The sequence below is a fragment of the Vicugna pacos genome, chromosome 2 (assembly GCF_048564905.1).
Source record: "Vicugna pacos chromosome 2, VicPac4, whole genome shotgun sequence".
Classification (NCBI taxonomy): domain Eukaryota; kingdom Metazoa; phylum Chordata; class Mammalia; order Artiodactyla; family Camelidae; genus Vicugna; species Vicugna pacos.
In genome coordinates this window covers 85,778,962-85,806,133 of record NC_132988.1, presented here as the reverse complement: position 1 = coordinate 85,806,133, position 27,172 = coordinate 85,778,962, and the positions used below count along the sequence as shown (strand labels likewise).

At 42.0% G+C, this 27,172-nt stretch overlaps 1 protein-coding gene across 1 annotated transcript in view; it reads right to left on the bottom strand.

Moving 5' to 3' along the window:
• USP46 (ubiquitin specific peptidase 46) overlaps nucleotides 1-27,172 on the bottom strand; it is a 54,481-nt gene that overhangs the window by 4,368 nt on the left and 22,941 nt on the right. The window contains exons 4-8 of the mRNA XM_072944131.1: nucleotides 26,427-26,656; nucleotides 12,411-12,487; nucleotides 5,005-5,088; nucleotides 3,435-3,632; nucleotides 165-243 (exon numbers count right to left, since the gene is read on the bottom strand). Coding sequence (XP_072800232.1) covers nucleotides 165-243; nucleotides 3,435-3,632; nucleotides 5,005-5,088; nucleotides 12,411-12,487; nucleotides 26,427-26,656 — 668 coding nt within the window. The remainder of the gene's footprint in view (nucleotides 1-164; nucleotides 244-3,434; nucleotides 3,633-5,004; nucleotides 5,089-12,410; nucleotides 12,488-26,426; nucleotides 26,657-27,172) is intronic.

Below are 27,172 nucleotides of genomic sequence, written 5' to 3'. Positions count from 1 at the left end.
CCTTCCAGAGAGGATGGGGAGCAGCAGAATTGAGCTTGGAGAGAAATGAAGGTTGTTTTCAACTCAGATTATGGGAAAACAGACCTACTTTAGAAAAACCTACTTTACATACACATCCCAAAATGTCTACGCCCCACCCCGATGATACCAATCTGCATACCAACCTCTACAATGTCGTCATCAAACAAAAGCCAGAAACCATGACTTTTCACAATAGTAATATAATGCCCACGATTAGGACCACTGGAAAAGAACAAACCAAAGCAAGTTACCAGGTTAACATTTACTGCTTTATAAAACGCTATGTAGCTCTTTAGATACAGTGATTCACTAGAAAAAAAACCAAAACTCTATCACCAGGACAGTATAGGTCGTGTCTACGTCCACATTCGTTTGGCCACAACTCATGGAGTAACATCCAGATGCCGATGCTGTGCTGGGCACAAGGGAAAGGTGAGTAAAACGTTTGTCTCTTAAGCACTCACAACCCATGGGGGAAAACAGACATTCAAATGCAACAAATAGAAACATACAGTTACTGTACACCTATGATGTGCCAGACTCATTCTGGCTGTGAGGCCAAAAAAAGCAGTGAACAAGACAAAGCCCCCACTCTCTTGAGGTGAGGGTTGGAGAGGTAATAAGCAGACTATAATATCAATAGATTTCAGGTGGTGCTAAGTGCTGGGAGGAATAAAGCAGAGTCACGGGGTGGTGAGTGACAGAGAGAAGGCACTACTTGATACAAAGTGATGACAGAAAGCCTCTCCGATAACATGAGATTTTAGCAGAAGAAAATTTCCCTGAAGGAAAGAGGTGAGAGTATGTGTGTGTTAAACAAGTCATGTGACCATATGAGAGACGTTTCAGGAAGGGGTAAGAGCAAGTGTGAGGGGGGGAAGGGGCGGGAAGAGCTCTCGGCGTGTTCACCAAACACCAGGAAGCCAGAGCCCAGCGGGCCCGGGACATGGAGGAGGGGAGGCGAAGGGGGTACCGTGGTTAAGATTCCGGACTTCTCTGAGAGTGAGCCAGGAAGACGCTTGGGAATTTTGAGGAGTGACATAATGTGATTGAAGTTTTAGAGGATGTTAAACCATAATGATAACAAGTAGGAAAACAAAGAGTTACATTATTACACACTATTAAAAAAAAAGCAGGAGGAACAACTACATAGCAGTTACTGTCATCAGATTTGCACAACTGAGAGGAATTTAACTGTAAATCTTGAGTTTTGGGTTGTTTTTTCCAATGCACCATCAAAGTGAAGCTGTATTTGCCTTTCTTTAAATACAAGATGACCCATAGGCTCTGTTCCTGCCTTTCTTCAACCTCACCCGGCCACCCCTCCCCTCCAGCCCACTTGGCCTCCTCTGTTCACACACATCATCCGCTCCTGCCTTGGGCTTTGCACTTGCCAGAAATGCCTGAAATGGTCCCCCCCCCCCCCGCCACGTTTGTACTCTTGGCCCTTTTTATTCCTTAGGCCTCCGCTCAAATGTCACCCCGGTAAAGAAATCTCTGCCGACCACCTTCCCTGGAGAGGTGCCTCCTGCTGCTCTCTGTCATCGCCCTGTTCATTCCTCAGAGCGCTAATCAAGATAATCAGTTATTTGGCAGTGGTTTTCGGCGGCGGCAGGCTGGTGCGTTTACTTGTTAATTATCTGTCTTTCCCGCTAGATCCTCAGCTTCATGAGGGCAGGGCCCCTGTGAGTCTTGCTCACTGCAGTACCTTCAGATCCTGCCACAGAACCCAGGAAATACGGGTTGAAAAATATTTGTAGGAGAGATCAATGAATGAGGCTGTGTACCCAAGGCAACAGTGGGCCAGGAGGTCCCGGCATGAGAAGGGAGCGCTCAGCTCCCCAACCTCGGAGCTTCCCAGTGCCCAAGGCCGGAAGCCACCTGATCCCTGTGCACGGGCAGCCCCGCTCTGTGTATGAGAACAGCCCCACCTCTAGCGGGGTGGAATTTAGTATATGTGCTGCCAAAGCGAGCACTCTAGCGGGGAGGAATTTAAAGCATCCTCGTGAGTAGCATGCATGACTCGGCACCAGCTCTCCCTTGCTCCCAGGGCTGCTCTGACCTTGGGCCCCCGTTAAAGAAGCTGAGCATTCTTGAACCCCACCTCCCACTCGTCCCCCAGTTCTCATGGGTCTCTGCCTCGTCCTCACCAGTGCCCCCACGGATTAGAGTTGGCACCAGAGAGATCCATTCTGAAACCCCCTCTGGTCCCCACATCCCAGGGTGGTCTGCTTCCTGTCACCCGTCCACGCCGCCCACCTCGGCCACCAGGGACCCTCCAGGTACCAGGCTCTGCCTGCCCCAAGACCTCCTCCCAGCCCAGTGTTCACGGCTAGTTTCCAGATCACTGGACCCCATATTCTTTAAAAGACTGTTGGGGGAGGGTGTAGCCCAGCGGTAGAGTGCCTGCTTAGCGTGCATGAGGTCCTGGCTTCAATCACCAGTACCTCCATAAAAACAAACAAACACAGCTGACTAATAATAAATAAATAAATAAACCTAATTACCCTCCCCCCAAAAAAGACTGTTAGACACATTCTTCAGGGGAAATACAAAGGTAGCTTAAAACTGACCAATAAATACAGCTCTCTGAGAATGTAAGAAAACAACCTGTGACTTAAAGCTACTCTGCACAGAACAAAAATGAGGTGCTTCAGATGTGAAGTTACAGATTCTGATACCACCCACCCAGTATGGCAAAAAAATCAATCCATCCATTCTTCCATGTGGAACCACATATCCTCTTGGTAACGGTCTGTTCACCAAGATGGGATCCAGGTGGATGGAGAGGAGAGGACGCCTGCTTGGTGACAGGCCCCAATCTAAAGCCTACAAGCCGGAGAGAGCCTGCTGATCCCAGGGAGGGGACACAGACGCCTCTCAGCTGAGCGAAGGATAGTGAACAGGTGAATGTTCAACAGACTTTTGCATGCTTACACCAAATTATGAAATAAAAAATATTTCTTCAAAGACTTTCAGCAAAATATTTTGTTTCTCCAAATTTTAAGAGAAGCTTCCAGTCTTTATTCATACATCTTAAAATACTTTTGAGATCCTACTATATACGTAACCTGGTTTTTAACAAATTAAAATCATAGCATAAACATTTATTTCTCCATGTTATTTCAAACTCCTCCTAAGTATCATTTGTATCCAATGGAGATTAAATTATTTCCCTTGTGATAGAACATTATTATGATGATGCATTTGTTTTTTATTTTTACTTTATTATTTTATTTTATGATGTATGTTTAGATTTGTTTAGAGTTGATAAACAGACTGGAGCTTGGAGGCGATCCCCCTAAAGCACCGTTACCTACTGCTGAGCCTCACCCCCCAGGAAGGGCGTGGCGGGGTCTGCTCTGGCCCGGGGATGGCACTTCCCCCGCGCACCCCGCTCCCGCCGCGCTCACCTGCCACAGTGAACCACCACCGCGACCAGGTCGTACATGCGGTCCAGGTTCACCGCATCACTGGAGGTGTTGAAGAGCCGGAGCTCCAGCGGGAAGACCACGCGGTAAGACAGCTTCGTGTACCTGTGCAGCTGCTCCATGTACTTGAATCGCTTGAGGTGCAGGGCCAAGATCATGGGCAGCTTTTTTACTCTCATCCTAAGAAACCATGAAGTAGAGAATCAATGGTACCTAACCCTGTGAGGGGAACAGGATACACCGCTGCCTGCACAAATGGAGAGCAGGAGCGGGTCCAGCAGATTTCAAACCAGCAAACAGCCAAACTGCTCAAGGAACAGAAGTATGTTCGCTTATGCAGAGCTGACTTCTCCTGCAGACTTGGCTAACTGGAGCCCAGCCAGCACAGAAAAGGGCAACAGGGGAAACTCTGCTCAAAGGAGACGTTGCAGAACTTTTGTACCAATAAAACTATGCTGTGCAACTCCACATCACTGCCCTCTGCCTCCCAGGGAGGAACAGGATTTGGTGGATCCCCCCAAAGAAAAAGGAGGTAGAGGACAAGCAGAAGGGTGCGGTCTGACTGCACAGGTTCTGAGGACGGACCGGCAGGGAAACCTGAGACACAGCCCGCTGCAGGCCAGCAGATAAGACAGCATGCTGGGCCCACACTCCCTCCCCTCCTGTGCCCCTGGGCAAGTTCCTTCCCTTCTCTGGCTCTCGGTTCCCTCACCTGTAAACACAGGGGTTGGCTTAGGGCTACATTCCCCAAAATGGGCTCATGAGAGCACTGGAGATGTTAACGGATGTGAGGTTTCTGGGGCCAAGTCTGGACAATGCTCACCCCTGAAGGCTTCAGACGGCAGGAATGAGCCTCTGTGAGTTACCTTGAGTGTGCCACAGCCACGGGCAGGGTAAATTTAACTCACAATAGGGCTTCCCAGGATAATTAAAATGTCAAGTTTTTTTGGCTTCTGGGGGCAGAACACAGGCAATGGCTGGTTATCTCAGACTGTCTAAGAGCTGTGACTGGCTAGTGCTGGTGAACAGATGCGCAACCTCAGGTTCTGCAGCAACTTGGAATGGGGCAACTTTCTCATCACCTACCCAGAGAACCGACGTTACTGATTTCTTCGTGATTCCTTATTAAACATTTGATTTTTTTTAACCTCTTACGTCTTTTAAATAAGAAGTTCCAATGTTGAGGCAATACTAACAACACTATCAGGTGGTCACTATGTGTTATGCATTAGGCTAAGTCCTTTTTATAATTCCGCTTTAATCCTAAGAGGAGAGTGATCATACCTGCTCACCATTTGTTCACCCAGCAGGAGTACCTGGCACACTGAACAAACGAATGAACAGAATGATGGACGAACAATAGGATGAATGGGTGCACTCCCCCAGGTTGGCATTCTTACCCTAGTTTTCCAGTGAGGAGGGTAACTGACTTCTCCAAAGCTACTTGGCAACCAGCCCGTGGGACTGGGACTCACAACCAGATCTGTGCAGCCCCAGTCTGGTTCCTTCTGACTACACAAAGCCACCCTCCAAAGCTAAACCCTTCACTCACCTTTTCTGGGCCTCCTGTTTGCTGCAGCATGTTTCACAATAATATTTCTGTTCACTGCACAGTGTTTCTGTGTTGCTGAAGTCTCTGCAAAGAAAAATATTTTCAACTTAAAAGAGGTCCAATGTGTACTCCGTTTACCATGTTTGAAACTCTCTATTACCTGCAGGGTGATGTTTAAGGGAATGTGGGGAAAGAGGTGAGGAGAAAAGAGCCTTCTCGGGAGCAGGTGCTGTGATGCCAGCAGAGCACGTGCACCGGGCTGGGCTGACTCCACCATGAGAGATTTTCAAGGACAGCTTTATTTAATGGAACAGAGAGATCTAAATTAGGGTTTCCAACTGATTCAGAGAAAACCTCAGGGTTTAACAGAGAATACCTACTTGCAAATGGAGATAAAATTACAACAGACAAATACTAACTATAGTAAAAAGCCCACCATTAGAGTGAGAGTTGAGTCCAAAAATGTCAATCACACAAAATGCAAGGTGACATTATTATGCAGTTAATGAAAAACAGTATGTCTCAGGTGGTCTCTATTTTCCAAAGAGCATAAGAGATGATAAAATTTAAGCCATATTCAATGGCCTTCACTTTGAACTAAGAAAGTCCCAAATTCCCAGATGGCTGCTTCCTGCCACTGCCTGCCCCCACCTCCCACATGCCGGGAGGTAAGAGCTCAGCCCTGCCTCCTTCTGAGAACAAAGGCCATTGTGAGGTGACATCCATGTTCACCTTATCAGGCGGTTTTACTGGACTACTTGTAGTTTTCATTTTTGAAATGTCATGGCTTCTCATTCTTCTCTGGTCATCGAGTCTACTTAACATTCCTGTGGTACTGCTTCAAAGGCTGAAAGAACAGCCAGAATACAGTAATACCCTCGAGCCCTGAAAGCGTCTTTCCTTACTCACAGGGAGTGTCCTAGCACCCGAATGATCAGACTTTATTAAACAGTAAATGCTATTTACATGGTGTTAATGACTCAGCCATTGAAACAGGGCTTATCGAAAGAAAACATAGATTGTTCGTTCATTACATGCCTCAACGTGGACTGGGAGTACCCTGTGCTAGGTCTTCAGAGAACACCTGCCCTCACACAGCTCACAGTCTACTGGAGACACAGGCAATGAGCCATTTACACCATTTAGTGTGCACTGCAGGTCAAACAAACCATTTCTCACAACTGATTCCCCCCATCTAAACCCCTTCAATAGTCTCAGTGCACGGAGGAATAAAATCCCAATTTCCTGCCATGGCCAACCAGCTGTGTGTCCTCAGACCCTGACTGCTCTTCCGACTCACCTCCTACCCAGCCCCACCTCCACTCTGCTCCCGTCCCCACCGGCTGTGCCATGCCCTCCTGCCTCAGGGCATTTGCAGGGCATCTGCATCGATAGCTCCTTTCCAGATGCTTCCATGGCTGGCCCAGAGCTCAGCCTAAATGTCACCTCTTTGGGGAGGACTTCCCCAGCCACTCTCTCCAAACCCATCCAGCCCCTGTCCTGTTGCTGTCTTGCTTTCTTCTGAGCATTTACCACTATCTGAAACCATCCTCCTAGTCATTGGATTACCAAGAGTCAGAGAAACTAAGAGATAAGCATTTGACATGGACTTGTGATGGGGCTATATATAAACCTAGCACACAGAAGAAGTTTCTCAAAATGAACAGAAAAGACATTAAAAAAAAAGAAGAAGAAAAGTAGTTTTAAAAAGAGAGCTTTGGGAGAATTAAAAGGCTACTTTCTCCTAATACCTAGCTGCCCTCCCCGACACTGGGAGAATGGGAATTTCTAATAAGAGGAGGACACAGGAAGAGGAAAGTGGTTTCAGAACACATAGCACTTGGAGGAGAAAGGTAAGTTTCTGTGCAGGAGCCACAGGGAGGGACTAAGGCACTGAAGTGGAAAGCAAAAAATACCAAAAAGGCCATGGAAGGATTATTAAGATAAACTTCACGTATTTTAAGTTTTGCCTGAGGCCATCCCTGAACTTTTCAAAAGAAAAAATTTTCTCAGTCTCCCATGATAGAGGGCTCATGCTACCTAAAACACAGTGCTGAGATTTGAAATGTCAGAATTACAGCTCAGCTACAATATGGATTTCATGGCTTCTCTAGACCTGTATCCTAAATTAACCACTATTTATTTCATCATTTCTCTGGGACTGAAGTGCATTGAAAACGCATTATAATTGATCACGAAAATCCCTTCTGGAAGGAGGCGGCAGAGATCTTACATTTAAATCCTACAATTTTAGCTTGATTTTTTAACTCTTTTCAAAATCAAAATAAATGACAGATTAAAACATCACATCAGAAGCAACAGGCAGGCATGATGTTAAAGAAGAAAATTCATCATTCTAATTTGAGAAGCAAACCCTCAAGAATGCAAACCAGGGGAGGTGCCAGGACAGCAGAGCGGAGACTCACAGCTTGCCCTCTTCCACTAATACACTGAGAATTGCATCTACAAACCCAGTGAACTGCACAGAACACCTACTGAACTCTGACAGTGTCTCTTGCTTTGAAATACAGGATTCTCACAAAATCCGGTAAGAGAAAAAGAGAAAGAAAAAAGAAAAAAATCAGTGTGGGACCAGTCCTGCAGGGAAGCAAAGGAAGAAAGGCACCCTCACGCTGGGACACCACTCTCCAGGCAGGAGGTCAGCGCGGACAGAATTGGAGCTTCCGAGGCTCCGAGGAGAAAGTGGCAGCCGCTTGGCAGACAGAACTAGGAGACACTGGCACAGAGGGCCCCTGCAATGCCCAGCCCTAGACACGAGCCAGCAGGGATGAGCGGATACTGCCTGTTGGAGATCAGTGATGAGCCCAGGGAGAGGGCTGGGGCCCATTGCACCAAGGCAGCCACAGGGGACTGGAGGGAGGTGTGAGCTCTGGCTGGGGGTGTATGTGAAACAGAACAGCCTGCAACCCCCATAAAAAAGCACCATTGCTGTTATGCATGGGGGGCGGGGGGCCCAACACAGCCACACCAGAGCCCACGTCTCGTCTCTGCTTGGCTCCATCCTTGAAGAGAGGTGTGTGAAGGCGGGGCTGAAAGCTGAATCCATACCCTGTGGCCTTGCAACTTCACAAGTGGGACTGAGATTTGTTTACAGCCCCAGGCAGAGAGGGTGGATTTCCTCTCTCTGGACCCTCTGGGACAGACAGGGAGTGAGTGCAGTTCTGGCACACAGCAGGGGCGAGTACGGGCATTTACAGCAGGCTGGCCTGGTGGCTGGGCTGGGGTCTGCACTGACCTTGTGGCACTCCATGGGTTCAGGTGTGTGACCGCACGCTCGCTAGGCGGGCCCTAGCGCCTGACATTGGCAGATCTGCACTGGTGGTTCTTGGGGCCCAGAACTAGGGGGAACACCACAGTGGGTGGCCGACATTCCCGCAGCTTAGGCGGGGGACAAAGGCAGCATGAACAAAGAGTCCTTTCTAAGCCTTATAACAAGTGACAGTCAGCACCACAAAGGGCACTTCCCAGTGGACATCTCAGCTTATTCTTCCCAACTGGAGAGCTCCAACCCTGCCTACTACACACCACAGCTCAGAAATGGGTCTAGAAGACCATACAGCCAGAGAAATGTAAGTAAAGTGAATCAGCAGAGGAACCACTCCCAACTAAAAGAACAAGAGAATTCCCTGAAGGAATGATCAATCAAATAGACCTCGATAGTCTATTAGATCATGACTTCAAAAAGGGGATGATCAATGCAATGAAGGAGCTAAAAGAGACCATCAATAGAGACAGAATACTTTAAAAAGGAAGTTGAAACTATACAGAAGAGCCAATTAAAAAGAGAAAATTCAATTGCTGAGGTAAGAGCTGAGCTGCAGGCAGTAAAAAGCAGACTAGATAATGCAGAGGAACGAGTAAGTGACTTAGAAGACAGGATAACAGAAATCACCCAGTCAGAACAGCAGACAGAAAAGCAAGTAAAAACCAATGAAAGCAATATAAGGGACCTATGGGATAATATAAAGCGTGCCAATCTACACATAATAGGGGTCCCAGAAGGGGAAGAAAGAGAAAAGGGGATTGAAAAGGTGTATGAAGAAATCATGACTGAAAACTTTCCAAACCTAAAGAAGGAAACAAATACCCAAGTACAGGAAGCACAGAGGGTCCCAAACAAGAACCCAAACAGACCCACACCAAGACATATTATAATTGAGATAGCCAAAGTTAAAGATAAAGAAACGATTCTAAAGGCAGCAGGAGAAAAAGAGTTAGTTACAAGGGAACCCCATAAGGCTTTCAGCTCATTTCTCTACACAAACACTGCAGGCCAGAAGGAAATCACAAGATACATTCAAAGTTCTGAATGAGGAAAAGCTGGAACCTAGGATACTCTATCAGGCAAGACTACCCTTTAGAGTAAAAGGAGAGACAAAGAATTTCACAGACAAGCAAAAACTAAAAGAATTCAGCAATACTAAACCTATGCTAAATGAGATATTGAGAGATCTACTCTAAATAGAAAAGAAGCAAGAAGCTATAGAAACGAGAAAACCATAATTGGAAATGCAATAACTACAATGAGTTGCAAGAGAATAAACATGAAGATGTTAAAAAAAAAAAAAGGACATCAAAATCATAAAAGGTGGGAGGGGGGAGAAAGAAAACATGGATTTTCTCTCTTTTTTTTCTTCATTCTTTTTAGGATGTGTTTGAGCCTACATGACTACCAGTCTAAAGCAAACAGATATAGTAAGGGGTTAACATATTTGAAAAATAGGGTAACCACAAATTAAAAGTATATATTAGAGTCACAAAAACCAAAAAGAAACCAAGCTAATACAAAAGAAAATTATCAAGCCAGAAAAATACCACATCATATCACTTATATGTGCAATCTAAAAATAAAATAAAATAAAATAAAATAAAATAAAATAAAATAAAATAAAATAAAATAAAATAAAGACAAATGAACTTAAGTACAAAACAGACTCTGACATAGAAAACATACATGATTATTAGGGGCGGGGAAGGGGACTGGAAGGGATAAATTGGGAGTTTGAGATTTGCAGACGCTAATATATATAAAATAAACAACAGGTTCATACTGGATAGCACAGGGAACTATATTCAATATCTTGAAGTAACTTACGGTGATAAAGAATATGAAAATGAATATATGTATGTTCATGTATGACTGAAGTATTGTGCTATACACCAGAAATTGACACAACACTGTAAACTGACTATACTTCAATAAAAATATATATAAAGTTAAAAAAAAAGAGGAATGCAAACCAAATTAAAGCATGAAAGCGGGCCAGAAAAGATTAGAATCATTTCCTCTTTTGTCTCAAACAGAAAAAGCTCAGGATCAGCCAGCATCATCTATTCCCTGGGCTTTTCTCCTGCACTTGGTTCTTTTGGGGGAGGCTGGAAAGCTGCCACCCCCACCACGGAACTCTCAGCAGTGAGCAGCAGCAGGCAACGCCCAGTAGACCTCTCTGCATTTCTGTTGGGCAGGTGAGCTCTAAGGCATATATGAGGGCAGGTCTAAGTGAGTCAGACAAGGTCTAGTATAAGGATGATGTAAAATGGGTTGGGGTGGGGCCTTCAGGAATATCAGTCCAATCAGAGGAGAATCTGATGTTGCGGAAAAGGCACTCTGAGGCTATTCTGCATCCACCCCTCCCAGCTTTAACATCTCGAAGTGCCTCCAGCCTCCTTCATCAGGTATGTATCACCAATATAGACATTTCTCCAGAAAAAAAAAAAAAAGAAAAAAAAAGGAAACATAATTCTGGGCCACATTTGTTTATAACAAGGTTCCCCAAAGGTTGAAATTATAACTAAAATTAGCCCTTTACCTGGTTGGTCTCAAAGCTACAGCAACTGCCATTTGTCCTTTTGAACAGCTCAGGAATTTCTTAGATGGGAGGGGAAGCAGTCAGCCTCCAAACTCCAAATTCTCCTTAACTCCCCTTCTCAAAGAAGGAGAATGGGGAAGGAATACCTTTCCTCCCATTCCTGCACCTATGACCAGCGTGGGCACAACCTTAACTTTTTCTACTCCCCGTGACCACAAAACATTGGGGAAATTGAAAATGGCTTCTTTTTCACAGGAATATTAGGAGCCCACGCCATAAAGAGAACCACGCAGGAGAAAAAGGGCCATCCTGACCTACAGCACACTTTGCAAACAAAGAGGTAACAAATGTGTCCTACACACCTGGACCCAAGGAATTTGAGACAAGGACTGAAATGCCAAACCAACAGGAGGCGCTAAGGTAACTATGGGGTGTCGGGGCAGGCTCAGACTCCTGGGGATCGGAGAGCAGTCAGCCCCCAGCTCGCACAATACATGACACCCGATGAACCAAGAAGCTCTTCCAGGTTTAAGTTGGTGCCTTTGCCCTGAAAGATGACTTTCTGACGGTCAACAGCCACAGCAAATCCCTGTAGTCCGTGCTAAAGAGTTCTAAGTGAACCGAACTCCAGCTAGAACAACTCTGTCACCCAGTTCCCACTGATAAAACAACACTGCCTTGTTTTGACACGATAAAACGTCTCTGAGCTGGGGTATCCTTAGCAGTGGGGAGGCCGGCCCTGACCACTCAGTCCACACCGGCACCCCCACTACCAGGCACTCTCCTTCAAAGCGTGGGTCCCTGTCCGAGGATTCCCACTGGAATGTAAGTGCTTGTAAGATGTGTCTCCAACCCTCCCTCCTCTACCTCCAGTGTCCAGAACAAGGCCAGGCTAATTATAAGTGCTCACAACGCCCTGTTGAAAGGAGGAGAAGGCAGTAAGGACAGGACAAGGGAATCGTGTCTTTGTATCAACTCTGCGCACGTTTTCAGCACACAAGGCAACATGCAGTACCTGCAGTCATCCTGGCCATGTGTCGTGCTTACCCTCCCGGCTCCTTATCTCCCCTCACCTCTCATGGGGCCAAAGTTTTGTCCATGAATGATCTCCACACAGTGCTAAAGGACGGAGGGGAAGGCAATGCCCTCATCGGTTCTCAGCTCAAAAGGGCGTAATTTTTGAAATAACAGATTAGCTTAGGAAAAGAAAGTTAATGGCGGGCATCTATAGCACTTTTCAACTTCACTGTGTGACTCTGTGACTGTGTCTGTGTCTGTGTGAGAGAGAGAGAGAGTGATGGAGGCCAAAGCATACATCTGTACTAAAGATTAAAAACTTATTTTAAACATAATGACTAATGACTTCCACTTGATCCTCTCTCTTCTCAGCAGGACTCTTCTCCAGACCACATATATTTATTTTTAATCTCTCTTGGGAAAGAAGAAATAGAAAATAATAGGATTATATTGGTTTAACAAAAAGATTATCTCCTGAAGAAATACAGGATTTTTTTCTCCTACTTACTTACTAGCCTGATCAAAAGCTCAGACCACAGTCAGAATTCATGAGGTTACCTTAGACAATGGGTAATAGATGTATTCTGCTCCACATCGACAGAAAGGTCAAGAAAATCTTCATCTTTGCTACTAACCTGAAGCAAAAAAAAAAAAAAAGAAAAAAGAAAGAAGATATTAGAAACATAATACGTAATACTCAAGTAGCTAAAACTCTGAACACTTACAGTAACCAAAAACCACAAAGGCAAAGTCATCTGTGGCTTTATACATGTATACTTACTGGCAACCAGTTACCTTGAAAACAATCCAGAACAAGAGAAAACCCTAAACTCTCAATTTAACCTTATCTGCATCTCAGCTTTGATTCAGACTTTTCATAACTAAACCTCAACTAGATTTATCTTCCTGTCCATTCATTTCCCCCACTGTTTCAAAGTAGGAAGGATTGCACAGGTAGCCACAGGGCTCAGACTGTCAGAACGGTAACAATGGAAATGCAAGAAGGCCCACAGCCTTAAAAAGCCTCCTGCTCAGATGATCACCCTGAGTTAAGTTGTCTGTACTTTCTGCCAGTCCCTTAAAATCAGTCCTTTCCTCTTGTGCCATCACTCAAACTGCGAGTGTGGCCAGGGAGCCTAGTGTGCTATGGGCTGGAAGGTCACACTCACTACACATACAGTTGTCCTTTGGCCCAGGAAGTGTCATCATCTGCAGACCGCCCCCCATGCTGTCCGTGAGAACAAGCAGACCTGGAGCTGGCCGGGAGCCTTGGCTCACGTGGGCCCATCAGACTGCGGACAACTCTCAGCCAAGCTGGTCACCAGCTTTCTGATGCTTTTCTGCCTCCACAGCTCACACCACCCCAATTCGGGGTCTGTGCTCATGGAAGCTCACCAACTGAGGCTTGCCTCCCAGCAGCCCACCAGCAAGCCTGGTGTTTTTCTCTCTTGGAGTGGGAGGGACAAACTAGCTCAGCAGCAACTTTGAGCTGCCCAGGCAACAGGCAGCAAAACAAAAATAATATTCCTGTAAATGTGACAACTATCCTGTGACTCAATACTACACTGCTGGGAAATTATCTAAAGAAACATTCAGGGATGCGGACACAATCCCTTATACTTTTCCGAGTACACACAAGAATGGGTACTGGCAGGCTGCCCAGCTCCACATCCTCTCTCTGTCACTTAGAAAGTCGATGACTTTAGGCCAGGTACTTAGCCTCTCTGCACCTCAGTTTTCTCATCTGCAAAGTGGGGGCAGCAAGAGTATCTATTTCATACATGTAAAGTGCTTAAAGAAGTAAGCACTCAACAAATCAGGGAGGGGCAAAACATCGTAATGGCCTAAAATGGTCCAAAAGTTGGGAATGGGCTACTGCGCTGTGGGTATCACATTAAATGAAACCTGAGATTGCTCTCCTGCACTCTGTCATCACCATGAGAAGGGTAACCCAGGCTACCCACTGTTCCCCAGAAGATGAGCGGCCCCCAGAGGAGAGCCATTCTCCCTGAGGTGCCCCAGCCATGCCTGGTCCAGAGCGCAGCCCCCGCCAGCCTGCAGACACACGCGTATGACAGCTTAAGTACAAATGCATGGGTTTGGCCAGGTCCAGGTGGCTCAGGCGACCCCCTGCCAACTCATGGTGGCATGAATTTTAGTAAAAATTCAGAGTCAATTTAAGCCCAGAGTCCTGGGGTAGCTTAGAACAGAGCAACAAATAACCAACACGTGACAGGCGTTCCTCTTTTACTGCATTTAGCAGATGTTGCATTTTTTACAAATTAAAGATTTGTGGCAACCCTGTGTCAAGCAAGTCTACCTGCAACAGCATTGCTCACTTCATGTCTCTGGGTCACATTTTGGTAATCTGCACGATATTTAAAACTTTCTCATTATTATTATAGGTCTTACAGTGATCTGTAATCAGTGATCTACATCTATGACTCACTGAAGGTTTGAATAACGGTTACCATTTTTCAGCCATAAAGTATTTAATTATGGTATGAACTTTTTAAAAGACGTAATGCTATTGCACACTTAACAGACTACAAAAAGTATAAAAATAACTTATATGCACTAGGAAACCAAAAAATTTGTCTGACTCGCTTCACTGTGATATTCACTTTATTGCAGAGGTCTAGAACCAAACCCACAATATCTCCAAGGTGTGTCTGTATATTTTATTTTTACTTGTTTATTGTCTCTTTCCCCCTTATTAAAATGAAGTTCAAAAGACTGGCTTCGGTAATGACTAAGATCCTGACCTTCCAACACTCCTCCAGAAAACTAGAAACTCAGATAACTACAAACAGCAGCTACCTGAAGGCATGGAGGACAAAGACCAACAGGCAGATGAGAAGTCTACACTTGGAGGAGGAGAGTTGCAAAGAATCAGTTCATGGTTTCACAGCTTTTACCTGAGGATCCGTGAGGGAGAAATGCAGTCTTTCTAGACTAGGAGCCAGAAAAACGAATCGGGAAACCATTGCTACTGGGAAGAAGGGAAAGAATCTGAGAAGGTATCCCCAACTCGGTCTGCCCACATCTTTGGCTGACCCCTGGGCCACACACATGCACAGCGTACACTCACTGCAACTCAGCTAGAGACAGAAGGGCCGCCCTAAGAGTCAAACTGCTGCCTGAAAAACAGAGTTTGTAAGTTTGAGTCCAACCAAGATAACTACCTGCTAAAACTAAAGAAACTCAAAACTCACTGAAGAAAAACAACAGAACCCAGAGTCTCTCAAATTTAACATTCTCGATGTCCTAGATAAGATCCAAACTTACCATACGTGAAGAACCAAGAAAATGGAAGACATTGTTAAAATGAAACAACTGAGACCAACCCTGGGATGACCCAGGTGCTGGAAGTAACAAATCACAATGTTAAAAAAGCGATTATACATTCTTTGGTAAAGTGAAATATATACTCATAATGAATAAAAAAATAAGAAATCTCAGCAGAGAAAAAGAAGTCAAAAAAACCAAAAAAAAAAAAACCAGAATCAAATGGAAATTTCAGAACTAAAAAATTAATATACTGGATGGATTGAACAGAGAACTGGAGATGACAGAGGGAAGATCTTGAAGACAGAGCAAGGGAAATTATCCAATAAGAACAAAGAAAAAAAGATGGAAATAAAAATGAACAGATGTTCAAGAGATCTGTTTGATAATATCATACATGTAATTAGAGTCCTAGAAGGGGAAGAGAATAGGGCAGAAAAACTTTGAAAAATAATTGCTGAATATTTCTTAAATTTGGTAAAAGACATACATTTATAGATTCAAGATAATCAGCAAATAACCAAGCAGGATTAAATATAAAGAAGGCCAGCCAATGTCAAACTACTGAAGCCAAAGGTAAAAAATAAACCCAAAGTTTAAAAATATCTAGAGAAAAATGACACGTTACAACAGAATGATTCAGTTGGAAATTGGTCTCTCATCAGAAATTACAGAGGCCAGAAGACAGTGGAACATCTTTAATGTGCTAAAAGAAAAAACTATTGAAGGACTCCCATATCTTGTAGGTAAATCCTTCAAGAGTGAAAACAAAATGAAGAGAATTCATTATTAACATACCTGCACCACATGAAAGGTTAAAGGAAGTTCTTCAAACCAAAGGGACATGCTACCAGATGGAAATCCGGGTCCTCAAGAAAGAATGAAGAGCATCAAAAATAGGAGTCATGGCATTGTCCTGTGGGGGTTATATTATACGCACATGTAATACATGTAACAACTATAGCATAAGGACAAGGTAGGTCAGGGGTGGAAGAAAATGTGCAACCACACAGTGGTAAATTATCTATCTTTTATGTGAAATAGTAACATTATAAACTGTAAGAGGACTGTGATAAGTGAAGAATATAAATTATAATCTCTAGAGCAACTGCTAGAAAACAACATACAAAGATATGCTAAGAGGAAAATTAAAATGGAACTGTTAAATACACACATACACAGATAATCCAAAAAGAAAAGGAAAAAAGCAGAGGAGGAGGAATAGAGAAACAAAAAGCTGAGGGGGAATAAATTGCAAACAAATAAGAAAATGGAAGCCTCAAGCCCAACCACATCAATAATTATATTAAATATTAATGGAATAAATTTCTCAAGTAAAAGTCAGAAATTGAGTTGGATTTGTTTTTAAGCAAGACCAGCTATACACTGTCCATAAGAGCTATACTTTAAACATAAAGACACAGATCAGCTGAAAATAAATGGATGGAAAAAGATATACTGTGCAAAGAGTTAACATATGCATATAGTTGGCTATATTAATATAAGATAAAACAGGTTTTAGACAAAATTATGAGAAATAAAAAGATATTTCCTAATAATTGGGTCAACTTACTAGAAAAACATAATCAAAGTATGGAAGTCCCTCATAATAGAGCCTCAAAAATACATGAAACTGGGAACACTGTTCACCAATAAAAAGGAATAAACCACATGCTACAACATAATGAATCTCAAAAATGTTACATAAGTGAGAGAAATTAGACACAAAAGACATATGTTATATGATTCCATTTATACAAAATGTCCAGAAAAGGCAAATATCTAAAGACAGAAAGTAGCTCAGTGGTGGCCTGGGGCCTGCAACAGATTAACTGTTGGATATAAGGGATCTTATTGGTGTGATGGAAATATTTTAAAATTGGATTATTCTGATAGTTGCACAACTCAGCAAATCACACACACACATTAAAAAAAAATCACTGAAAGGATGAACTTTGTGGTACATAAATGGTACCTCAACGAAGTTTGTTTTTAAAAAGCAAAAACATTCGTGAAGCAAAAACTGACAGAATTAGAGGGAAGAACAAGGCAATCCCACAATTACAGTTAGATATTTTAATATCCCTTTCTCGGCAAATGATATAAAACTAGGGAGAAAATTTTTTTTAAAATAGATAACCTGAATAACTCTACCATCATGACCTATTAACAATTACAGAATACTATGCCCAATGACCGCAACATATACATTCTTTTCAACCCAGTGGTTCTCAGCAAGGGAAATCTTTCCTTCCAGGGGACATTTGGCACTGTCTAGAGATATTTTTGTTATCACACCTTGGGAGATGCCGCTGGCATCTAGCAGGAAGCAGCCAGGGATGCTGTTAAACATGCACAGGACAGCCCCCACCACAAAGAATGATCTGATCCTACAAGTATATGGTTCTATGACTGAAAGACTCTGCTTTCAAGTACATTTACCAAGATGGATCATGTGTTAGGATACAAAGCGTGTCATAATAAGTTTTAAAAGATTGAAATCATACAGAATATATTCCCTAACCAAAACAGAATTAAACTGGAAAACATTAAGATATTTAGGAAAATACCAAATATTTGAAAATCAAACATACTTCTAAGTAATACATGGGTCAAAGAAAAAAACCACAGAGAAATTAGAAAATATTTTGAACTAGTGACAAAGAAAACATATCAAAATTTGTGGGATGTAGCTAAAACAGTGCTAAAAGGAAACCGTATAGCATTAAATGTGTATATTAGTAAATACAAAGAGCAGGGACTGTCTCTTCTGTTTGCTTTAACTGTTATATCCCTAGTGCATAAAGTAATTTCTAGCATTTAATAGGTACCCAGTACATATTTACTAAATAAATGAATATGTAACTGAACAAAAGACTGAACAAATGAAAAGATGTCTAAGTGCCAACAGTGGCATCTGGGTGGCAGAATTACGAATGATTTTCTTTTTATACATTCCTGTGTCTGACTTTTTAAAAATAATTCACAGGCACTATATTTTTTTAATTAGTAAAGCTTTTAAAAAAATCTAAATGGCCCTCCTCTGGGAGATAATAAAAGGATTATAACCAACTGAAACCATACATAATTTGGATAGTTAAAATTAGGTTCTACTAAAGCTCTTGTACTTGAAGAAGGGCAAAAACAAAGAAACACTGTCTCCCTTTAGATGCAAATCTCTTCCTCCACTTAATTGTTACAGGGAGAGAGAAGAAAGGTACAAATCTAATTAACTGACTGGAGACAGTTACTGTAACTCTCTCAATTCCCAGGGCAAACTGCTTCCAGAATTAAGAATGTGAGAAAGCACTGCTCAGGTGGACCAGCTCCACTGGGGACATCAAAACATGGCACTAAACCCTTCTATTCGGATTCTTCTCTCTCCCCCGTCTCACACTGACATAGTCAAAAGCAATGACTGATGATCAAGCAATATTCTTTTCCTTTTCTCTCTTCCCAGAAAGCTGCCAGAAAATAAAACCATTTTCTTCCCACACACAGGGATCTCATTCTGGTTTAACTGAAAACACAGCTTGTCTCCAAGGAAACATATATATCACTAAGACTCCAATACTCTCAGCAGGTCCAGGCTACATCTTATTCTCCTTTCTTCTCCCGCAATTCTGGGCATGGAGTTCCCCCAACTCTAGTGTTGGAGTTCCCCCAAAACTAGTGTTAAAAGGGTGGGAGAGACACTATTTGCTCTTATTAATTAATTACAAATCAATTAACAGAATAATACATAGGGCATACATGTAAATCATAAGCTTTGCTAAGTTCCTGAGTTATTAAAGTTCTATTCAAATGTGCTTCTAAATTCCAAAGACTCCTTTGCTGGGCTTAGTAGAAAAGGTGACCAGATGGCAGTTCCAAGCTGTCCAGTCAGGAACTGAAAATGTGCTGGCTCAGAGGCAGTGCCAAAATGCTGGGCTGAGGGGAAAATGGCGGCTACAGCCCACCTGAGTCCTGGGAACTCGAACCTCAGCTCAGTGAGTGATCCCACCTGACTGCGTCCCCCGTTCTTAACTCCTCTCCTGGGAAGGACTCAGAACATCTACTGAATCAACTTTAACCCCTGCAAACAAGTCAGGAAGGAGCATACAATTGGTACTTAATAAAGCAGGTCTTTAGGCAACCTTCTAGCTCCAGAAACAGATATAAATATGTCTTAAAGCCACCAGGCATAAAAAAACTCCTAGAGCTGATAAAAGAACTCAGCAAGGTAGCAGGACACAAGATTAACATACAGAAAACAGCTGTGTTCTTTACACTAACAATGAAATATCAGAAAAGGAAAGAAATAATACCTTTTAAAATCACATCAAAAAATAAAAATAAAAAATACTTGGGAATAAACCTGATCAAGGAGGTGAAAGACTTATATGTGGAGAACTACAGAACTGATTAAGGAAGTTAAAGATGACTTATAGAAATGGAAAGATATCCCATGCTCTTAGATTGGAAGAATTAATACTGTTAAAATGGCCACACTACCCAAAGCAACCTACAGATTTAATGATATCCCTATCAAATTACTCAGAACACTTTTCACAGAAGTAGAACAAATAATCCTAAAATTTATATGGAATCATAAGACTCGGAATAGCGAAAGGAATGTTGAAGAAAAGAATGAAGCTGGAGGAATAACCCTCCCAGACTTCAGACAATACTACAGAGCTACAATAATCAAAACAGCATGGTACTGGCATAAAAACAGATATACGGATCAACAGAACAGAATAGAGAGCCCAGAAATAAACGAACACACCTATGATTAATTAATTTTGGAAAAGGAAGAAAGAATATACAATGGAGAAAAGACAGTCTCTTCAGCAAGTAGTATTGGGAAAGCTGGACAACCATGTGTAAATCATGTGAAATTTGAACACTCCCTCATACCAGACACAAAAATAAACTTAAAATAGCTTAAAGACTTAAAACATAAGACCAGACACTGTAAACCTCCTAGAAGGAAACATAGGCAAGACATTTTCTGACATCAATCTTGGCAATGTTCTCCTAGGGCAGTCTACCCAGGCGATACAAATGAAAGCAAAAATAAACAATGGGACCTAATTAAATGCATAAGCTTTTGCACAGCAAAGGAAAACATAAACAAAACAAAAAGAGAACCTACGGACTGGCAGAAAATATTTGCAAATGATGTGACTGACAAGGGCTTAATTCCAGAATGTATAAACAGCTCATATAGCTTAATAACAAAACAACAAACAAACCAATCAAAAAATGGGCAGAAGACCTAAACAAGCAATCCTCCAATGAAGACATGCAAATGGCCAATAGGCACATGAAAAAATGCTCAATATCCCTAATTATCAGAGAAATGCGAATCAAAGCTACAATGAGGTATCACCTCACACCAGTCAGAATAGGCCTCATTAAAAAGTCTATAAATGATAAATGCTGGAGAGGGTGTGGAGAAAAGGGAACCCTCCTACACTGTTGGGGGGAATGTAGTTTCACGCAGCCATTATGGAAGACAGTATGGAGATTTCTTAAAAAACTAAAAATAGACTTACCATATGATCTAGCAATCCCACTCCTGGGCATATATCCCAAGGGAACTCTAATTTGAAAAGATACATGTACCCCAATGTTCACGGCAGCACTATTTACAACAGCCAAGACATGGAAACAACCTAAATGTCCATCTACAGATGACTGGATAAAGTTGTGGTATATTTATACAATGGAATACTACTCAGCCATAAAAAGAATAAAATAATGCCATTTGCAGCATCATGGGTGGACCTGGAGATTGTTATTCTAAGTGAAGTAAGCCAGAAAGAGAAAGAAAAATACCATATGATATCACTCATATGCGGAATCTAAAAAAAAGACACTAATGAACTTACCTACAAAACAGAAACAGACTCACTGACATAGAAAACAAAATTATGATTGCTGGGGGCAGGGAAGGGGGTGGAAAGGGATGAATTGGGAGTTCGAGATTTGCAGATACTAACTACTATATATATAAAATAGATGAACAACAAGTTTATAATGTATAGTACAGGAACGTATATTCAGTATCTTGTAGTAACCTATAATGAAAGAGAATATGAAAAGGAATATATATATGTATATGCATGACTGAAACATTTTGCTGTACGCCAGAAATTGACACAACATTGTAAACTGAATATACTTCAATTTAAAAAGAAATGAAAAAAAAAAAGCCTCTGAGAAGCACTGAAAACCACAGATTTGCAAAGCAAAAACTAACTCAGTTTAAATGGAAAGGGAAGAAATTAACAACAACAAAATTAAGCTCCAACTGGCCTAGCAAATCTTATGATTCAAGCAGAGAACCACCAACGGAGCACTGAGGCTAGACTGGGAAATTCCCACGCCTCAGTTCTAAAATGCCTTGGTCAAGGTCATCTGGGAAAGTCAGACTGAATGGCCCCCTTAAAATCGTCTCTCCAAGACTACTGCAGAATGAAACCATTCGTCTCCATAAACCCCTCAGTTGACATTTGCACTGCAATCACAAGCAACATTTACAAAGGGCGAGAGACCCTGGAAAAGGAGAAAAAATGTTGTTTTCTGAAAGCATGAAGACTGGCACAAAGAGTTTTGCACAGTTGGAGGAACAACCAGCTGAGGCCATCACAACAGAGAGGCTCCCCAGGGGCTAATTTGCCGCTCCAGATCTAGCGCAGTTTAATCCCACTGTGAGAGTTCACTAATGGTCCTGGCAATTCTGACGGAAGCACTCTGTAAAGGCTGCTTGCCCTGGGCAGAGGACGCTACTCAAAGCAGGTCCTGTATTTCTCAATCTGTGAAGTAAAACTTTAACTTACTCCTTCTTTTATACTAAGTTCTAAGCATTTTACAGTAACAATAACAACAAAGCCCACAGGCTATGTATTTTCTTAGAAAGTAGAAGGCTTTCCAACAATTAGAGCTTTCTAAAAATGGAGCACATCACTTCGGGAGATTGAGTTCCCTCTCCCTGGACGGGATCCAGCAGATGCTGGTGACCGACTGGCTAGGACATCACAGAAGGGACTCGGGCACTGGTAGAGAAAGGATTAGGTGACTCCCATCCAGTTAAAGGATCTAAGAAAATGGAGGTGATTATCCAACTAATTCTGGGGGGTTGGGGTGTAACATTCTTGCCACAAATCTAATCATTTCAGGGGACAAAAAATGTAGGTTTTTCAGGAAGCACCCTCTTCCATAAAGACACACCCACACATTCCAATTCTCTTCCACAAACCTAGCATAAATGGTTGGAATCCCACTCTGACAAACTCTACGACATGACCCAAAAGTATGGGAGGAATCTTGGCACACAGACTTTCGATCCACAGTAACTCTCCTTGAAATCACAGGGTGGGTAACAGCTTCTGCAATACAATTATCTGGGGGGTGCAATGTCTGCATTTGCTGGGATCAACAGACCTGTTCACAGACAAAAAAAGAAATTACAAATGTGACTGAGCCTATTATGTGAAAATCCACACAGAGTACCACAAGATGGATTTAGTAACTGTTAATTTCAAAGATAACTAAAAGGATTAGACCAGCTGTCCAGTCTGGGCAGGTTTCCTGGCTAAATGTAGAGAGGTGATGCCCCATTGTTCTGGTTCCTGTATCATAAGCTCACAGGGTTCTCTCCACACTCCTTCACAGCATTTTGCAATTGTAGTTACAAAACCAATTATTCATTTTGTTATAACTGTCTGTCTTCCATACTGAAAGTTCCAGAAAGGCAAGGCTCTCACTGCATTCTCAGTGTCTGTACCTTTACATGCAGATGTGGAAAAACAAAGTAAGAAACATATTTACTGAATAAAAGAGTTCTCATCTATACAGCCACTGTATTACCAAAGTGAAGACATCTGAGAACAGTGGGCATAGGCCAGGATGTGGCGAAATGAGGAGGGGAGGGTATAGCTCAGCGGTAGAGTGGGTGCTTAGCATGAGCAAGGTCCTGGGTTCAATCCCCAGCACCTCCATAAACAAACAAACAAACAAACCTAATCACCCCTCCCTCCTCGTAAAAAAGTTAAAAAAAAAAAAGAAGACAAGAATGTGGAGGGATGAAAATGCTCATACACTGAGTGTATAAAACGGTACAACCACTTTGGGAATTTGGTATTTTTCTAATGAGTTTAATGATAAGCACACCTTATTACCTGACAAATTTACTTCTGTCTGTATCCTAGAGAAATTAGACTTATGTACACTAGATTATATGTATTGGAACATTCACAGCATTGTTCATAGTTGCCCCAAATTGGAAACGACCAAATAGCCACCAACAGTAAAATGGATTCATGAATTGTGGTATATTTGGGCAATGGAATACTACATGGCAATGAAAGAACTAAAGCATCATGCAATTACACAAGTAAATCTCATAAGAGATGCTGAGAAGAAAAAAAAACACAGGACACAAAAGAATACATGCTGTATGATCCATTCATATAAAGATCAAAAAAAAAAGACAAACTGAACTATTTATTTTAGGGCTGCAAAGATAAGTTTTGAGTTCTACCAAACATTCGAAGAACAGATAATTCAAAACTTACACAAGAAATTCTCCCCAAGAAGAGAAAGAAACTGGAGGCTACCACTGTACTTTGGGTGGGAGAGTCCCACGGAGGAGGAGGAAAAACGCAGAAAATCCAGTAGGAAGTTACTGCAGTGGTTTAGCGGAGACTGCCAGGCAAGGGCTGATGGGTTCTTCTACCCACCTAGGTTCTTCTGACTGCTCTGAAAGTTAAATTGGCATGGGACAGATGAACAGGATAAAGTAGTGACGGTTGGCCCCAGCTAGGGTGGGAGCAGTGGGACCGAGGGAAGCAGAGGATTAAAGAGAGACACAATAGACAGGACTGGTGATAGAGCAGACACAAGACGTAAGGTGAGAATGGTGCCAGGGAATACTCCCTTATTAAAAGAAAGGAAGAGAGAAAAAAGACTGCAAATCTGCAAATTACACGATTTACAATACAGTCCTAATTCTGATGCTTTAAAGTATATGAACTTTTCTAAAAATAAATTCAGTATCAAAAAGAAGAAAAAACTGCAATGGTGGTTAAAACACATAAAATGTTAAAACTCATGAGGTTTAACACAAAAGAAGAAAGAGGGGATGAAGGGTTTCAAAGGTTTTAGCATTGCTGGGAAAGTCGTAAAAAACCAAACCAAGTTAAGGATGTGCGTTGTAGTCTCTAGCATAACCTCTAGAAGAATTAGAAACTAACAAAGTAATAGATGTCAAAAAAGAAAGGAAAATGTTTCATTGATACAAATAAAGCCAAGAGAGAAAAAAAAAAAAGACTACAAATAGGTGGGTTAAATAGAAGCAAAGAGTAGGACAGGAGAAAAGTACTGTCATTTTACTGCATGTGTTCAGCACCACAGGATCCTTCCAGAATGTGGGAAATTCCTTAGGACAAACAACCTGATTTCTTCCACAACTAAATTGCAAGGGGAAAAAAAGGAGGGGTAGTAACCTAAAGATTAAGACACATACTGACCAAATGCGAAGTGTGGACCATGTTTGGATCCTGATTTGAACTAATGCTGCTCAAAAAAATAAATATATATATATAATGAGAGAAACTTGAACATTAACTGAAAAATGATTTAAAAGAATTATTTTTAGGTGTGATAATGGTATCATACCAATGTTTTTTTAAAAAAAGAAAAGATTCCTTACCATTTAGAGATACATAACAAAGTAATGAAGAAATTACAAATGAAATGATGTTACCTGGGATTTGCCTAAATACAGATCAGTTTGGTGACGGTGGTGGTGGGGGATGCTCAAAAGGAAAGATGATGGAAATGGACCAGTGTGTTAACAATCACTGATCCCAAGTAATACTTACATGGGGTTGATTACAGTATTGTCTCTATTTCTGTATTCATTTGAATTTTACTGGAATGTAAAATATAAAGGAACAGAAGGAGAAAGGGAGGGAGGAGGGACCTCTAGATAGATACGTATGTATAGAAAATGTTTTGGCAGGATATATTTCAAAGTGTTTAAATGGTTATCTCTGGGATAACGTGATCACAATTTTTAGAAAATGTTACAAATTTATCATCTCCGGGTGGGGAGATCACTGGGAACTTTCAGTCTCTTCTGGCTTAGCTATGTTTTGTAATTGTTTCTACAGTGAACAAATCAGAATGTTTCAAACACTGTTTAAAAGGACAGAAGACTGCCAAAAAACAGCTTCCCACTTAAATCCACATTTCTTAACCATTTCTGGGTCCCAGTCCCTTTGCAGAATCTGATGAAAGCTACTGTCTCCCCAGAAAAATGCACAATCCTACAGGATTTTTCATACAATGTTAAAAAAAACTCTGAAACCCCAGATGAACCCATACTTTCTATGTTATTAGCAGTTATAATAAATAACAATAGCTGACTTTTATTGCATACTTGGTATGTGCCAAGCATGTTCCTAAGTGCTTTCCAAGTGTTAACTCATTTAATCCTCCCAGCAACTCTACGGGATAGGTGGTCTGATCACCCCCAATTCACAGATGAGGAGTGGGGACAGAGAGGCTGAATAATTTGCACAAAGTCCCATAGCTGCTGATTTTTTCGGTCGACTGGCAGAGCCAGCATACAAACTTAGCAGCCTGGCTCTACAGCTGGCCTTTCAATTACCACATGAGGAGGCCACTCATAGAGTTAAATCAAATATATGAAGCCAACGCAACATTCTCAGTCCGGCTCTATAAAACATCCACTAACTCAGCTAGCACTAAATGCCTACCATGAGCCAGACTCACCCAGACACACAGCTCACCCCACCCTCACAACAGCATCTGTAGGGGACCATCCCGGACACCTGGCTGGGTGTTGGAGAATCAGAAGTCAAGCCTGTCTTCTGACTTCAAGTTCACCATACCACAGCTGATTCCCTTTAAGCTGGGGAGATGGTCTGTTCTAAGTCACACAGATCTCCTCGTGGCCAAAATCTTTTCAAGATAACTGGTAGTGGTCCAGTTTACTAGTTCAATTTGTAGACCTCAAAATTAGCCCACGATGCAAAGCAATCTAGTTTTTGAGATATTTTTTCCCTCATCCCTCTACTTTAGACAGCTGAGACATCTTGGGTGGAGACATGCTTCTGAATGTTTGCACCTGAAGTTCATACACATGCACAGAATTGCCTGCATATACTGAAAATAACTGCTAGGTGCTCTGATACGGCACTGCACTCATGCACCACGTCGCTGGTACAGATATGCACGAGCAAATTACACGAAAGCCCTCCCGATGCTTACAGTTTCACAGTTCAAGCATCGAGTTTCATTGGTGAGCGTTCCCTGAAAAATCTCATGGACCCAGGTGAGTTCTGGTTTATTATTTTCCACAGGTTCGTTCATGTTGCCATTTTTTAACTTTCCATTTTGTTTCTCCTGTTTCTTCTCTTCCTGCAGGATGTCCGCAATAGTGTTTAGTAAATAATTTAAAAATTCGTGAGCATCCTGTTGCATGTAGTTATCAAAGAGATCTGCAAGGAAGAAGATCATTATTTCAATCTCCGGTACTTGAAAAGCAAAGAAAATGCTTAATTTTACAAACCACACTTCAATATTCATATTGAAAGAGTGGACAGGTGTGGACTATATTCATCTCTATTTTGCAACTTCAATGGGTAAGCTTTTCAAAAATTTTTGTTCATTTCCATTTTTTACCACCCATCCAGAACTAAATGTCCTATATCTCCCCTAAAAGTCATCATATAAAAAGCAACCAACATTTTCATTTGTTCTACAAAAGAAAAAAAAATAGCAGGAATTACTTAATAAGCTCCCTGATAAAATATCAATATTTAATATGATGTGACCACCAATGATCAATTATTCATTTTGTAATTTATTCAGACCAACAGGGTCTCTTCTCAAAGATCATATTAAACCCTGGACAAGGCTGGAAGCAGCTTAAATGAAACACACAAGGGAGACGAGGGTTATGTGTGAAAATGTATCTGTCTGTCTGACAGTGTTCTGAAACCAAATACAAAAGC